The sequence below is a fragment of the Gopherus evgoodei genome, chromosome 14, assembly GCF_007399415.2.
Source record: "Gopherus evgoodei ecotype Sinaloan lineage chromosome 14, rGopEvg1_v1.p, whole genome shotgun sequence".
In the NCBI taxonomy this organism is placed as follows: Eukaryota; Metazoa; Chordata; order Testudines; family Testudinidae; genus Gopherus; species Gopherus evgoodei.
In genome coordinates this window covers 26,007,302-26,020,403 of record NC_044335.1, presented here as the reverse complement: position 1 = coordinate 26,020,403, position 13,102 = coordinate 26,007,302, and the positions used below count along the sequence as shown (strand labels likewise).

At 53.2% G+C, this 13,102-nt stretch overlaps 1 protein-coding gene across 12 annotated transcripts in view; it reads right to left on the bottom strand.

Annotated features, from left to right (window-relative positions):
- EPB41L1 (erythrocyte membrane protein band 4.1 like 1) overlaps positions 1-13,102 on the bottom strand; it is a 161,343-nt gene that overhangs the window by 44,248 nt on the left and 103,993 nt on the right. For all 12 annotated transcript variants that reach the window (XM_030533303.1, XM_030533308.1, XM_030533306.1 and 9 more), the window contains 6 exons: positions 6,811-6,915; positions 6,651-6,693; positions 4,222-4,297; positions 3,389-3,607; positions 3,052-3,139; positions 494-646 (listed from right to left, as the gene is read on the bottom strand). In XM_030533303.1, the coding sequence (XP_030389163.1) occupies positions 494-646; positions 3,052-3,139; positions 3,389-3,607; positions 4,222-4,297; positions 6,651-6,693; positions 6,811-6,915 (684 nt within the window). The remainder of the gene's footprint in view (positions 1-493; positions 647-3,051; positions 3,140-3,388; positions 3,608-4,221; positions 4,298-6,650; positions 6,694-6,810; positions 6,916-13,102) is intronic.

Here is a 13,102-nt window from a genome sequence, read left to right as displayed (position 1 = left end):
CTCCATAAACCCCTCCCCGCATGCTCTGGGGCCCAGGCTGCAGTGGCTATTCTGTCAGGACTTGGCTGGCGGCAGGGCAGGGTCAGAGCTCACACAGCGGCGGGATGGTCTTTGTGGGTGATCACGTTTTCGTTGGCACTAACCAGCTTTTGGGTGGGAGGAGAATTCTCTCCCATAAGGAAAAGAAATTTCAAAATGTTCCATTTCCTTTGGGGGGGAGGGGATAATCCCACTTCTGCTCCTTTTTTCAGACCCTTCCCCCCTTTCTGCCCCACTGGAAATAACAGATGAGACAGTGGGTTTGGTTTGTTCCCTGCTGAAATGAATTTGGGGGCCTCCCAGCCTTTGTCCGATGCAATAACAATGGACCTTTCCAGCACACAGGCACCCTTGGGAAAGAACAGACTTCCTGACATCCCCCCGGGAGGTAAGGATGGACTCTCCCCCAGGAGCCCCCACTCCCAAGAGACGAGCTCTCGTAAGAGACACCCACCTCGCCGGGGCGGATTTTAATGTAGAAGTTGCTCCTCTTGTAGGAAATCTTGAGGATCTTGGGCCAGGCAAAGCGGTTTATCCTCAGCCTGTCCCTGTAGATCAGCAGGCCATTGGCACAGACTCCCAGCATGATGTCGATGCCCTCTGAGTCCTGATGGAAGCCAGAGGGGAGGGTTAAGGACAAGGTAGGAGGGTTAGTGTTTGGCCAGCAAATAGCCCTCCAGCTACCGCTTGGCAGTGGGGTCTAGCAGGGTGGTCAGACTCAGCACCACGCCAGGGGCCATAGTCTGGCTGGTAATTTGTATCTGCAGACAACTGTAAAATGCTGCAACTGCATTCCTGCCAGAGCAGGCAGTGCCACTGGGCTGCTGCCACACATCACGTGGTACCCAGGTCCATTGCTGGAGATGCCAATGGGGAGAAGCTGGTGGAAGGGGGATGTTCCCACTCAGGATGGGGCAGGAGGTTTGGAGAAACACTGTGGCTGCCGTTCACAGTTGCAAGACACCTGTACTTTTTTGTGGGGGTTTTCCGCCCTTAAAAGGGCAATTCCATCTTCTCATGGCTTTGAGCTCCAGGGCAACCTCTGGGGTGGAGAGACAGAACCATGCCCCAGCTCAGCCAGCATAATAGGGCCCTATCTACAACTTACTGACCAGGTGAGGTTTTCAGAAGCACCTAAATCACTAAGGAGCCCAAGGTCTTGTTTATACGAGGTGTCCACAGTCACTCTCAGGGTGGAGGTGGGATCCTGTCTCAGATGCCATCAAGCTGGCCACAATAGGGGCAGGTCTTGGGGGCAGCCCCAGGCTGAAGTTGGGCTCCTTCGTCTTCTGGTATGCCTGCCACAGCAACTTCCCCTTTCCCTGGCATCGGCCCTTGACCCTGCTGAGCCTTAGATTCTCCATGGCCTTTGCAAGGGCAGAGCACATATCTGTAATCCTGTGGGAATGCCACAGCTGTGCTCTGCATTTCTCCCCCCCACAAGCTGAGGAGACCTTTAGACCTGGCTCCTGGACCATACAGCAACTGGAGCTGGAGCCGGAGCCAGGCTTGTCCAGGTGAACTTGCAGAGATGGCACAAAAAGAGGCCTTTCTAAAACACGCTGGGGATTTTAAATGGGGGGTCAGGCTTCCCTGCACTGTGAGCCTCCTGGCAAGCAGAGAGGTCACTGCTGCAGCACCAGATGCATTGTAGGCTTGTTGCTGGAGGACTGTTTATACCGGCTCAGGCACTTCGGTGTCCACACATGCCTTGCACCGGTAGAACTGTACTTGATGGCGGGGACGAACGTTGCCCGGGGAGCTGGTTTCACTTTGCCAGCAGGAGCAGAATGTTTGGTCAGCAGGACTCACAACTGAGTGCGCCCAGAGGCAAGGCTGTGCCCACAGAGGGACAGTGGTAACGCTGGCCAGCGGTTGTCTGTCTTGTCAGACAACACAGGGTCAGCTTCCCACGCTGCTCTTCCCTGGACCTCCTGCCTGCTCTGCAGGGGTCCAAGAGGAGCTAGTTCAGTCAGCAAGGCCTAATCAGTCCTTGGTACCTCTGCTGAGGTGCCTAACAAGGGGCTGTAATTAGCCCCAGTTGTGATGTGGACATTTGTCAACTGTGAACTGGACTGAGACCCACCCACTCCATTTTATAGGCTGGTAACCACTATCAGCCATTACCAGCCTGGGTTGGATACAAACACGTTACCCTGGGTGAAAACAACAATGCTGCCCCTGGCCTGATGTGTTCTTGTGAGCAGGGCAGACGTTTCCCTGCCTCACTCTTGGACAGGCCTAGTGGCTTGATATGGGACTGGCGTGCCAGCTGCTGCCTGTAGCGTGCGCTGCAATAAACAGCATCCCCAAACCGGCCAGCTTGCTCTGTGCTGCTGGCTCAGAGGATCAGGGTGGGTAGGGAGTGAGTGCAGGCCCTGGCAGATGGGTCACGTTTCGGGACTGACAGCGTCTCCTAGATGCACTCCAGTCCCGGACAACAGGGCAGAGAGGCCCCACACGAGTGCACCAGGATCTAGTTCTGCTTGTCCCAGCTTGGATGAGACAAACGGCAAACTTCTCTGTGCTGTCACCTCCTAAGAATGGAAAACCACTGGGATCCTTGGCACCAGGGGCACAGGGACATCATGTTGTCCAGAGACATCTGCAAGGGACAAGGGTCGGCGGGGGAGAGACAGAGAGAGGACATGAGGGACAGAGGGATGTCCCCATTGCAATCGGGAGTGGGACTGCCACACATCTAGGCATACCTCATGCTAGCTAGATCAAAGCTAGCTCCAGTAACAACAGCGGTGAAGCCTTGGCAGCATGGGCAGCAGCACAGGCTGGCTGCTCAGGTGTGTATGGAGATTCCTGGGACGGCGGGGCTAGCTAGACCAGCGCTAGCTTGGATCTGTCTGCAACCGCTGCAATTACACCTCCTGACTGCAGCATAGATATATCCAGAGTGTGTGAGAGACAGGGGGAGAAAAGGAGCCAGGCAGAGGAGTGAGGAGCTCTGAGGAGAAGTGCAGAGAGGTCTCCTGTGCCCTGATTCCAGGGGCTCAGTACCTTGGCATGGTGCAGGTCGACTCCGTACATTGAGAGCTTCTTGGCATTCTCGAGGAAGTGGATCTCCGCTTCGCCCGGCGTCATGCCCCTGGGAAGGAGACGAGGTGCAAAGAGAGACTGATAAGAACCACCCCACTGCTGCCAGCTGCACCCTGCAGGCGTGGGGAGGTTCAGGGGTCTGGGTCAGGGGGAATTGCTCAGAAGATGAGCACTGGGATGCTATTAACAGGGAACCCAGGCCAGCACCAGGGCTCCCTCCCAGTGCCTGGCGGGGCGCAGCCATTTGGATGCCTGCCCACAAGAAGGGAGGAATGGCCAAGCTGGTGGGGAGCCCAACCTGTAGGTCTTGTGCAGCTCCATGATGCGCTCCTCCAGTTCCCTGGTCTGGTTGGGTGCGAAGTGCAGCTCGCTGACGTAGTTGCCGACATGCTCCTCAGCATCGTAGTCTCCCAGCTCAGCCTGTACAGCGTAGGAGCCCAGCAGGGCATGTGTGACGAAGGAGCACGGCAGCCGGCCCGTGATGATGTCAGCCCGCAGCTGCAGACACAGGTAGTATCTGGGGGGGGAAAGGACGGGCGGCTGGTGAGATGGGGTGAGGACAAAGGGAAATACCCTGGTGAGCTCTCCGGGGGGCCAGGCAGATTCTAAATGGCACAGGGGTCCACCCATCGCAGGGAGATGGTCACTGGGGTAGGGTACATGTACATGTACATGGGGCGCACAGCCAACAACAGTTAAAGCCGACACTGTGCCCCTGTGACCAGGAGCAACCCCTCGCCCCACACTCAGGATGAGTCCCCCGCCTAACGCCCCTGCACTGAGGATGGATCCCTCGCCCTCTGCTAGGGATGGACACTCCCCCCATACACAGGATTGACCCCATTGCCCACAGCCCCAGACCTGCCCACCCACAGCACATCCAGAGGAACACAGTCACAACCTGCCCATGCATGCACACCTCCTGCACTCCACCACACTACACACTGGGCCAGTCCCCTCCCTGACCCAACCAACACACACAGGTGGCCAAGTCCTACACACAGGTGGCTGTTAACACACACACGGTCCCATCCATCGTGCCGCTGGCTCTCTGGACAGATGCTGTCTGTCAGGGAGGGAAGGAAGAGCCCTGGGGCAGGGCAGCGTACCGAGCGCCCCATAGCCCCTCACCTTGTGATGTCCTCTGTGAGTTGGGCAGGGTCGGGTGGGTAGAATTTAACCGTGAAAGCAAAGTTCCAGAGGCCACCTAGGGTGAAGAAAAGAGAGAGGATAAGGGGGAGCATGTTCCCCATGTGTCTTGGACTGACCTCCCCGAGGGCACCCGCTCCCCACCCTGGGCTCAGTGTAGGGAGCCCATGCCTGTTTCTCACCCCTTCCCAACCCCCAGGGGCCCCGGGGCAGGCAGAAAGATGAGGCGATTCCCCTTGGGTTGCTACCCAAGCGCCCAGAGAGATTAATCCGCCGACCATGGATTGCTCAGGGGATCTGCAGACTATGCTTCCTGCAGACCCTACCACCGTCTGTCCAGCTGAGAGCATCACTGGCCCAGACGAGACCTGCCCATCTTCCACCATACAGGGACACCATCTCTTCCTGTCTCCACAGCAACAAGCCCTGCATTTCCCAGCAAGGTTCCCTGAGGTCCACTATTGGTGAGGGTCTCCCTCACACCCTGCAATGTCTCTGCAAGCCATTGCCCGGCCCATCCCAGCTAACCAGCCTGCTGGCCTGCTCTGCCACCCCCCCCCCCCCTTCAGCCAGTCTAGGATCTCCTGCTCCTCCTCCAGCTGACCAGCCCCATCTTGCTCTGTCAGCCCAGGAACTCACTTCCAGCCAGCCCGGGTTCTCCTGATTGCCCAGCGAGGCAGAACCGGAGCCCCCTCTGGGCATCACATCAATCCAGCCCCTGCCCACCCATTCTCCGAGGAAGCAGGGACTGTCACAAGGATGTCTGTTAGCAGCTGGGTGGATCCTAAGGATAAGGGGATAAGGATGGAGATCCCCACTGCCGCCCCCCATCCCACTGTGGGTAATTCTAATGACTCGTGGGCATTTTATGGTAGCTGGGAATCCTGCCGCCAAGGAGCCCCAGGGCCTGCACACCTCAGCAGCAGAAGGCAGCCACACACCCTCAGCAGAGGGAGCAGATATCACCCCCTTGATTCACTGCACCCTCTCCCAAGCCAAGGGGCATCGCCCCGACACAGCCGCAAGAGATGCAGACACAAGGTCTGATTCCCCATCTCACAACAGCTTCATGCCAGGACCACCCAGTGACTTCGGGGAGTGGCTCCTGACTGACAATGGTGTGAGTGAGGGGAGAACAGGGCCCGCCAAGCTCCACAGAGATGCCCAGCTGTGTGTTCACTGCAGGATGAAGGAGCAGCAAAGCCATCCAGACAGTTGCCATAAGAAAGGTCCTCCACAGGAGCGGTGGCACGTGTGGTCCATCGGCTACCGGAGCCCTGCTCTGGATGCCAGTCTGCTCCTTCTGCCAGTGGTGCACACAGCACCAGCCATGCATTCTCCAGCTGTCCCTGACCAGATGCCAGTGGCCCGGTTTTCAGAGGAGCTGAGCAGCATCTACAGCTCACATCCACCTCCAGGGGAACTCCAGGCGCTTGGCATCTCTGCGAATCAGGCTCTTTTTCCACCTTTCCCCTTGCTTCTCTTGCCCCCCGTGGGCTGCACCAAGGGGACGAAGTTCCCACTGGGTAAGCAGAATGGGGAGGTAACAACTCAGAGCAGCAACTGGGTTTACAATGGTGCCAGTCGCACCACGGAGCCGGGCCCATGCTCAGAAGGGGCCCCGACCTGCTCCGCTTGCTGGCTTCCTCCCGCCCACCATTTGCTTGTCTCATCCTGCAGGGTTCTCTGCATTTGTGAGGGGATCCTGGGGAGGCTCTGGCTATACGGAGTCAGAGGGAAGGTGTTGCAGAAGTGCTGAATTTCTGATTTCCCCACAGGTGCTTGACCCCATCTCTGTCCCAAGCATCATCCCCACTCCACCCTTTCCCTCAAGGCCCTGCCACCCGCCTCTTCCTGCCCCCACTCCACCCCTGCCTCTTCCTGCCCCATTCCACACCCTGCCCAGAGTGCCCCCACTTCTTCCTGCCCCTTCTCCTCCCCTCCCCCACACCGCCTTCTGCCCACTGCTGAACAGCTGATCAGTGGCAGGCGGGAGGCACTGGGGACGGGGGGAGGATCTGATCAGCGGGGCTGCCAGTGGGTGCTGAGCACATACTATTTTTTTTCTGTGGGTGCTCCAGCCCTGGAGCACTCACAGAGTCGGAACCTATGGGGTTTTGGGTGGAGGGGGGCTGTGTGGCGTGGCATAGGACAACCCCTAAGGGGAAGGGGCATGTTGGCAGCACAGGGCTGGGCAGGCCACTGTGTGTCTGGCAACTGGCAGTTTGTAAATAGTGCTCTCACACTGGGCTGGGCAGAGCGGAGCTGCTCCTGCCATGCCCCATTGCCCCTGGCTGGCCCCTTGCTCTGGGCACTGACCTCCCCATGCCATGCTCCATTGCCCTTATGGGGGCCCACAAATATGTTTGGTGCCAGGCCCACATATTGTTAATCTGGCCCTGGCGACTTACTGCGGATCTGCTTTTTGATTTCCTTGGAAGGGTCCAGCCAGTTCTGAAACAACAAGAAATGACACAACCAGTGGTCACGGCTGCGGCCTGGAGGGTGGGGTGGGGCTGGGGAGGAGGGCATCAAACAGGCCCGACCAAGGGCTCGGTGCCCCAGCCTTACCTTCTGGCTGTCGGAGTCACAAAACGTCAGGCCGAAGTAATCCTTCTCCAGAAGGTTGAGGTGCTCACACACCATGTCGAAGAGCACCTGGCCCCGGGCATGTTTCTGCAGGAGACACAGCCGGGCAGGGGAGTTGGAGCCAGGATCCCCCTCCCCCTTTCCCAGGCCAGTCATGCTGCAGCTGCCCATCAGAACACAGGCAAAAGCAGGACCCGGGGGACGCAGGAAGTGTCTGCCCCTTGCTTTCCCCTCCCAGCAACCAAGCGTAATCACAGCCGGTGCTTGCCTGGGCTCGGCACCCTGGGAGTGCCCCTGTGGGCACGAGTGTCACCCAAACGGGACAGGGAGGGCTGAGGAGAAGGGAAAGACAATGGTTCCATCGAGGGTGTGGCTATAGGCATGCTCCCCCTGGCCCAGGAGGACAATGTGCCTTCCAGACTGTCCCCTAGGATATCCTGAGTCAGTATCCAACTCCCTGCACCCCCTCTCCGCTCTTCCTGGGCTTTGGCTTTACTGGGGACCCTGAAACAATAACAGCACAAAACTCAGCCTAAGCTCCCTCCCTGCACTCGGCCTCCCCTAGGGTTTCCCTCCAGGACATTCCTGTCCCAGCTCCCTAATCCCCTATCCCCAGAGAGCCAGCACCATCTCCTATATATTCATGGGACAGATTCATTCGATGAACTGATCCTGCAACAACCAGTTCTGGCAGCTTGGTGCAGAGTTTTCACACCGGTAAGTAGGGCAGGCACACAGAAGAGCCCTAGCACCACATTACAGGGCAGTGTATGTGTTTACCACTCTATAATGTGGGATGTAGACAGGATCTGGGCGATGGAGACCTACCCAGCTGCTGGCACACCTCCCACTTTAAAGCAACACAGGTGCAGAGTAGCTGCTATACTGGATCTGAGCAGTGGTCCAGCAAGCCCAGGAGCCTGTCTTTGCCCAGTACCAGATACCTGAGAGGAATGTGCAGGAAAAATCACAGTGGGCAATTCTGCAATAGCCTGCCTGCAGGGGTAGTTCCTTCCTGACCCAGACAGTTAGTGGCTGGTTAACGCCTTGAAGCAGGAAGGTTTATACCGCTTATATTCCTATATTTTTCCTGTCTAATGTAATAGTGGGTGTTCTCATTATCCAGTTAAATGTTCCATCTTCATCTGAATCCTACCGAGCATTTGGTCTCTTGCTATCTTGTGGCAGAGAGTTCCACAGGCTAATTATGTGGATAGAAGAATAATTTCTGTTGATCAGCTTTACATGAGTCATCCTCCAATTTCACTGAGTGGTTCTTTGTCCCTGTAATATGAGACTGGATAATTGGGGCACTTGTTCTCCCTTCTCTAGACCGCGCATTCTTTTATATATCTTTATCATGTACTTCCTTTTTTACCTTGATTCTAAACTAAAGTCCCAATCTTTTCAATCTCTCCTGATAAAGAAATCTTTTTATGCCTCTAATAGGTTCAGTCTCCCATTTCTGGAGCCCTTCTGTTTCTTCCTATATCGTTTTTGATATAGGAGTACTGCAGAGCAGAATTTGTTCAGGAAAGGGTATTGGATTTGTGTGTTTGATCCCTGCCTGTTTTTAAGGGATATAACTATTGTCTAGAATGCACAACTAAGGCAAAAATATACATACAGGGGGGAGGAGGGGAAGGGAGGGAGGAATGAAAAGGGGAGAGAAAGAAACCATAAATACAGCACAAGCCCCCCTTTAAGAAAGCAATTTCTTTTTTCCCCAAAGGGCTTTTCTCTGAGTAGAGGTTCCTCACTAGCCAAAATTACCATTTGCACAGCACAAAAGATTGCAACAATCTAGGACTTTAACTTGACTCCACAGTGAATGGAATTTCGTAAGAGCAGAGTTCACCACCGACTATAAACAAAACAGTAGCGGAAACAAAAGGCAGTAAGATACCAGGAGACTACTGTTTCCTAAGCTACATACAGGAGTAGTATTCTGATAAGGAAACAGCAAGACACGGCTTATGTATCTGGTATGATGCAGATATTTGTGGGCGCACGCTTGTGTCTGTTGTTGGGTAAATATTAATCAGAGTCATCCGGGAAGGGCGATGAAATTCATGTGCTGTGACAGGGCTCGGAAAAGCTCATCTCTCCTGCTTTGAGAGATTATTTCAGTTGCTATAATGATCCATTCTATTTATTGCTTTGTGAGAATCAGTGTTTCTGCAGTAAATAAAAACGCAGTTATTAAAAATGACAGTTAAAGCACAGGGCTGCTGGAGCGTTGAGATCAATGGAACAAAGCGGACTCGGATTCCTTCACCCACTCAATCCCAGCCACAGGCTTTAATATTCCCATTCATCTATGGAAAACTCAAGGCCATGGTTCTGACATTAATTTATGCAATAGAGACCTCTGAGACCCATGACCTAAACACAAACTGATGTCTTCTCTGTCTGCTGAGCTTCTAGACCACCAGTACCAGGGTTCAAAATATTCAGTTACAGCCTCCCAGATCAACGTGGGCCACTGAGGATACAATTTCTGCAGAATCTCAGTTTTTATACATTTCCAGCCCTCATGACTCTTAGATAACCTTCGAGACACAAACAGAGTATAACGCAATTAAGTGCCATCTTCCTGAGTCTGCAGACTGGCAGCTCCATTGCCTCTGCTGCTGGTCGGAGCCTTGTGGAGCAGCAGCTGAATGACATTAACAAGAAGGGTCAATTTCATGACTGCTGTCCCAAACAGGTGAGGAGCAAGGAGGGCAGCAAAAAACCACTCAGTTTTATGCCACAATTTATGTTGCTCGGGACAGCTCCAAACAGCAGCAGTTGCTGTTCTGATCTGATTTAAAATGAGAAAAAAAATCACTGTACAGATTTGGCAATTTTCCCCCTCTCCTTTTTTTCTTATTATCCCCTTTTTCCACAGGAGGGGGACATGGAGGAGGTGGGGGACAAAAATAAAAACATATGAACATTTGTCATTTCAGTTCAATTCAAAATGATGATTTTTTTTACCCCAATTGACATTTTTCAATTTGTTTCATAAACTTCAGTGACAAATTTTCATTTCTTTCAAAAGGGCCTGGAGCAGAGCAGGGGTTGAGCACCTACCAGCATCAGAGAAAGATGGCGCCTATGGCTTTGTCCCAGGAGTGAAAGTAACTTAAAGGACTTACCAGCATGCCGGAGTCCTGGGTGGGGGCATGGCCTCAACCAGAAGAGGCGGGGTCTTTCAATATTTAAAGGCTCTGGGACTCCGGCTGTGGCTGGGAGCCCCAAGGCCTTTAAATCACCCCAGAGCTACCAGCTGCAGAGGCGGCTGGGAGCCCCGGGACTCAGGGGCAAATTAAAGGGCCCAGGGCTCTGGCTGCCACGGAGCTCCGGCCCCTTTAAATCACTAGGGGAGCCCTGCCACCACCCCACGGAGGCTGGAGCCCTGGGCCCTTTAAATCACTGCCAGGGAAGCTGGTCCAGTCCGGCACGGCATACTGGCTTACTTTCACTTCTGCTTTGTCCACACCTTCTTCCCTGCGATCGGCTAATCCCACTCTGCAGCAGTGATACTCAGTCCTCAATGGTTCAGGAGCCAAATTAATGGTCAACATTACCCAAAAGAGCCACAGTAGTGAGAATTCATTGTTTCATTTACTATTTTGACACATCTTTCTACAGTATTATCCTTACAACAAAATGAATGACCAAGTATTCTCCAATTGGTTAATAACATAGTAAACACATCCTGACTAGTTAATAACTTAGATTGGCTAATAATGAAATCACACTGTTTTAATTTCACGTGCTGCAAAGAGCTGCAGGGGACACGTTAAAGTGCCGCTTGCATCTCACGAGTCTCAGTCTGAGTATCACTGTTCTGCCTGCTGCAAGAACTCCCTCACTCTCTAGTAAGGCCAGCCGCTATCCCAGTGACACAGGCTCATTCTCTCTCTCTCTCTCTCTCTCTCTCTCTCTCTCTCACACACACACACACACACACACACTTCATTTTTGCTATGATACACAAATAGCAGGCAGCCCCCATGCAGAAATGCATGAGTCAGACTTGCCTTCTCGCTCTATTCTTGTGCGTGCGTATGTGTGGATGTGCGCACTTGGGGATTCGTCTGTGTCTATGTGCATGTGTATTTCTGTTATTGACCCAGACAGCTCACAGCGCCCTCGGTGCCTTACTGAGCTAAGAGGCAGAAATGGCTTCTGGCAAGGGAGAGCTCTGCTCTGAAGGTGGGAAATCAGAGGATGGGGGATGAGACACGGAGCTATGTCACTGGCTTGTTCCCAAACCTGCGTGCTCATATCTGTGCATGCAGGTGTGCAAATATGTCCCTTGGCATGCCTGTCTGTACACTCATGTCTCCTAAAGTGTGGGTCTATGTGCGTCTATCTGTGCCTACGTACACATGTCTCTCTGGTTGCACCTGCACGTGTCTGCCCGTCTCTGGGTGTAGGAGTGTGAACCTGCACATGTGAAAACATGGGTCTCTATGTGTGTCCGTAAATGGGGGTGGAGGGAACAGTGATTAGACAAGGAGCCTGGGGAGGGAGGCTGGGACTAGAAGTCAGTGAGGATGGGAAATGTGGGTGGGGAGGGTGTGTGACTGGAGGCAAGGGGGAAGAACAGAGACATATCCCATGAGTCACTGGGAAGTGGGAAACTGGAGCTGGCTGGGCAAGGAGATTGGGGCTGGGATGAGAATCCTGAGGTGTGGGGAATAAGACTGGCTAGGTGAGGAGAATGTGACTGGGACAAGGAGCCAGGGATAGAGAAGAGACAAGACTGAGACAGGGACAGGTTGGAGGGGATGGGGCAGAAGGGGTCAAGCTTGGAGGGGTAGGGAAACGGGCAAAAGAGTATGTGCCCACCAGAGCACGTTTCCCACCAGGGCCTGGAATGGAACCCAAGATTCCTGAGTCTTACCATTCCTCTGCTCTCAGCAAATACGAGAGAAACCCACTGGCAAAGTGTGTGTCTTATCCCCCTCTAATGCTGGCCAACGTACAGGATAACAACCTACCACTGCTATCACTTACTCAAGTGGCTGATGTCTCTGTGATGGATCCCTGCTGATGGACCCATGTGGGTGTCAATTCGATACCACATGAAGGAATTTCTGTTTTTTCAGTTTGCCTTTTGCAAAACCTAGGAAATCTACATCCAAAAAAACTATGTTTAAGGAACATTTCTAAGGTTGCAAAGTCAAGTGCTCAGAAGTTAGGAAATGGCACAATTAAGGTGGCCTGTGACATTGTGAGCATGCACTGTGATAGTCCTCAGTTACACAATCACATATTTTGGCCACAGGATTCCTGCTCCATTACATGGACCTGAATCACGGTTATTAGTGAAGGAGACTGTCTGTAGGACCCATTTCATTTGCTGCAGAAGTTGGAAGGCATGTAGCGAACAAGATAGGAGATTGTAGGAAGTGAAAAGATGGTCTCATAATTAAGGCAGTTGAATGCTTCCCTGAAGAACTGGATTCTATTACTGCCTCTGCCACAGAGCTCCCAGGTGATGCTAGCCAAGTCACTTAAACCAAACTTTTCATGGGTGAGCACTAATTGTGTGTTCTTTATTTTCTGGATGCCCGATTGAGAGTCTGCAGTCTGATCTGCAGCAGTGCTGAGCATTCACAACTGTCACTGGAGTTGATGGGAGCTGTGCTCTGAACACATGAAATGCTTTATAAGAGAAAGTTCCTTATCTTACAATAACTGGCTAATAGGACAGAGAACACCTTAGTGAAGACCCTGCGGGTGGGAGCAATGCTGAAAGGGAGCACTCTGAACTGAAAATGGATAGAGCGGACTATGAATCTGAGAACGCGTTGATGAGCAGGGTGAACGTCTACATGAAAGTAGATGTCCTTCATGACAAGAGCTGTAAACCACAGGCCTTTTTCCAGGGGTAGAATTACAGATGCCAACGTGACTTTACAAAAGTTGGAGTTTGTGCACAAAGCGGTTGAGATGGCAAGGGCGAGAATGGGTCTCCAACTGCCTTTCTTTTGGGGGACTAGGAAAGAGGTTGAGTAAACACCCCTCCGTTGGCACTGAAGAGAACCCACTCTCTCGCTCCTCGCTGTGAGAGAGATTCTGCTTCTTGTTTGCGAATGTTCTCATGAGAGTGGCCCCCAAGGGATGGTGGGCGAGGGGGTTTTGAAGAAGGTAGGGATGCAAACTCTAACATACAGCCGGAATGGACAATGCAGAGCACCCATCCATTGTTCTGGTACTCCAGGTGTTAATAAAGAGTGCTAGACAACCACCACAGGGTGTGTAGTAGTCAGGA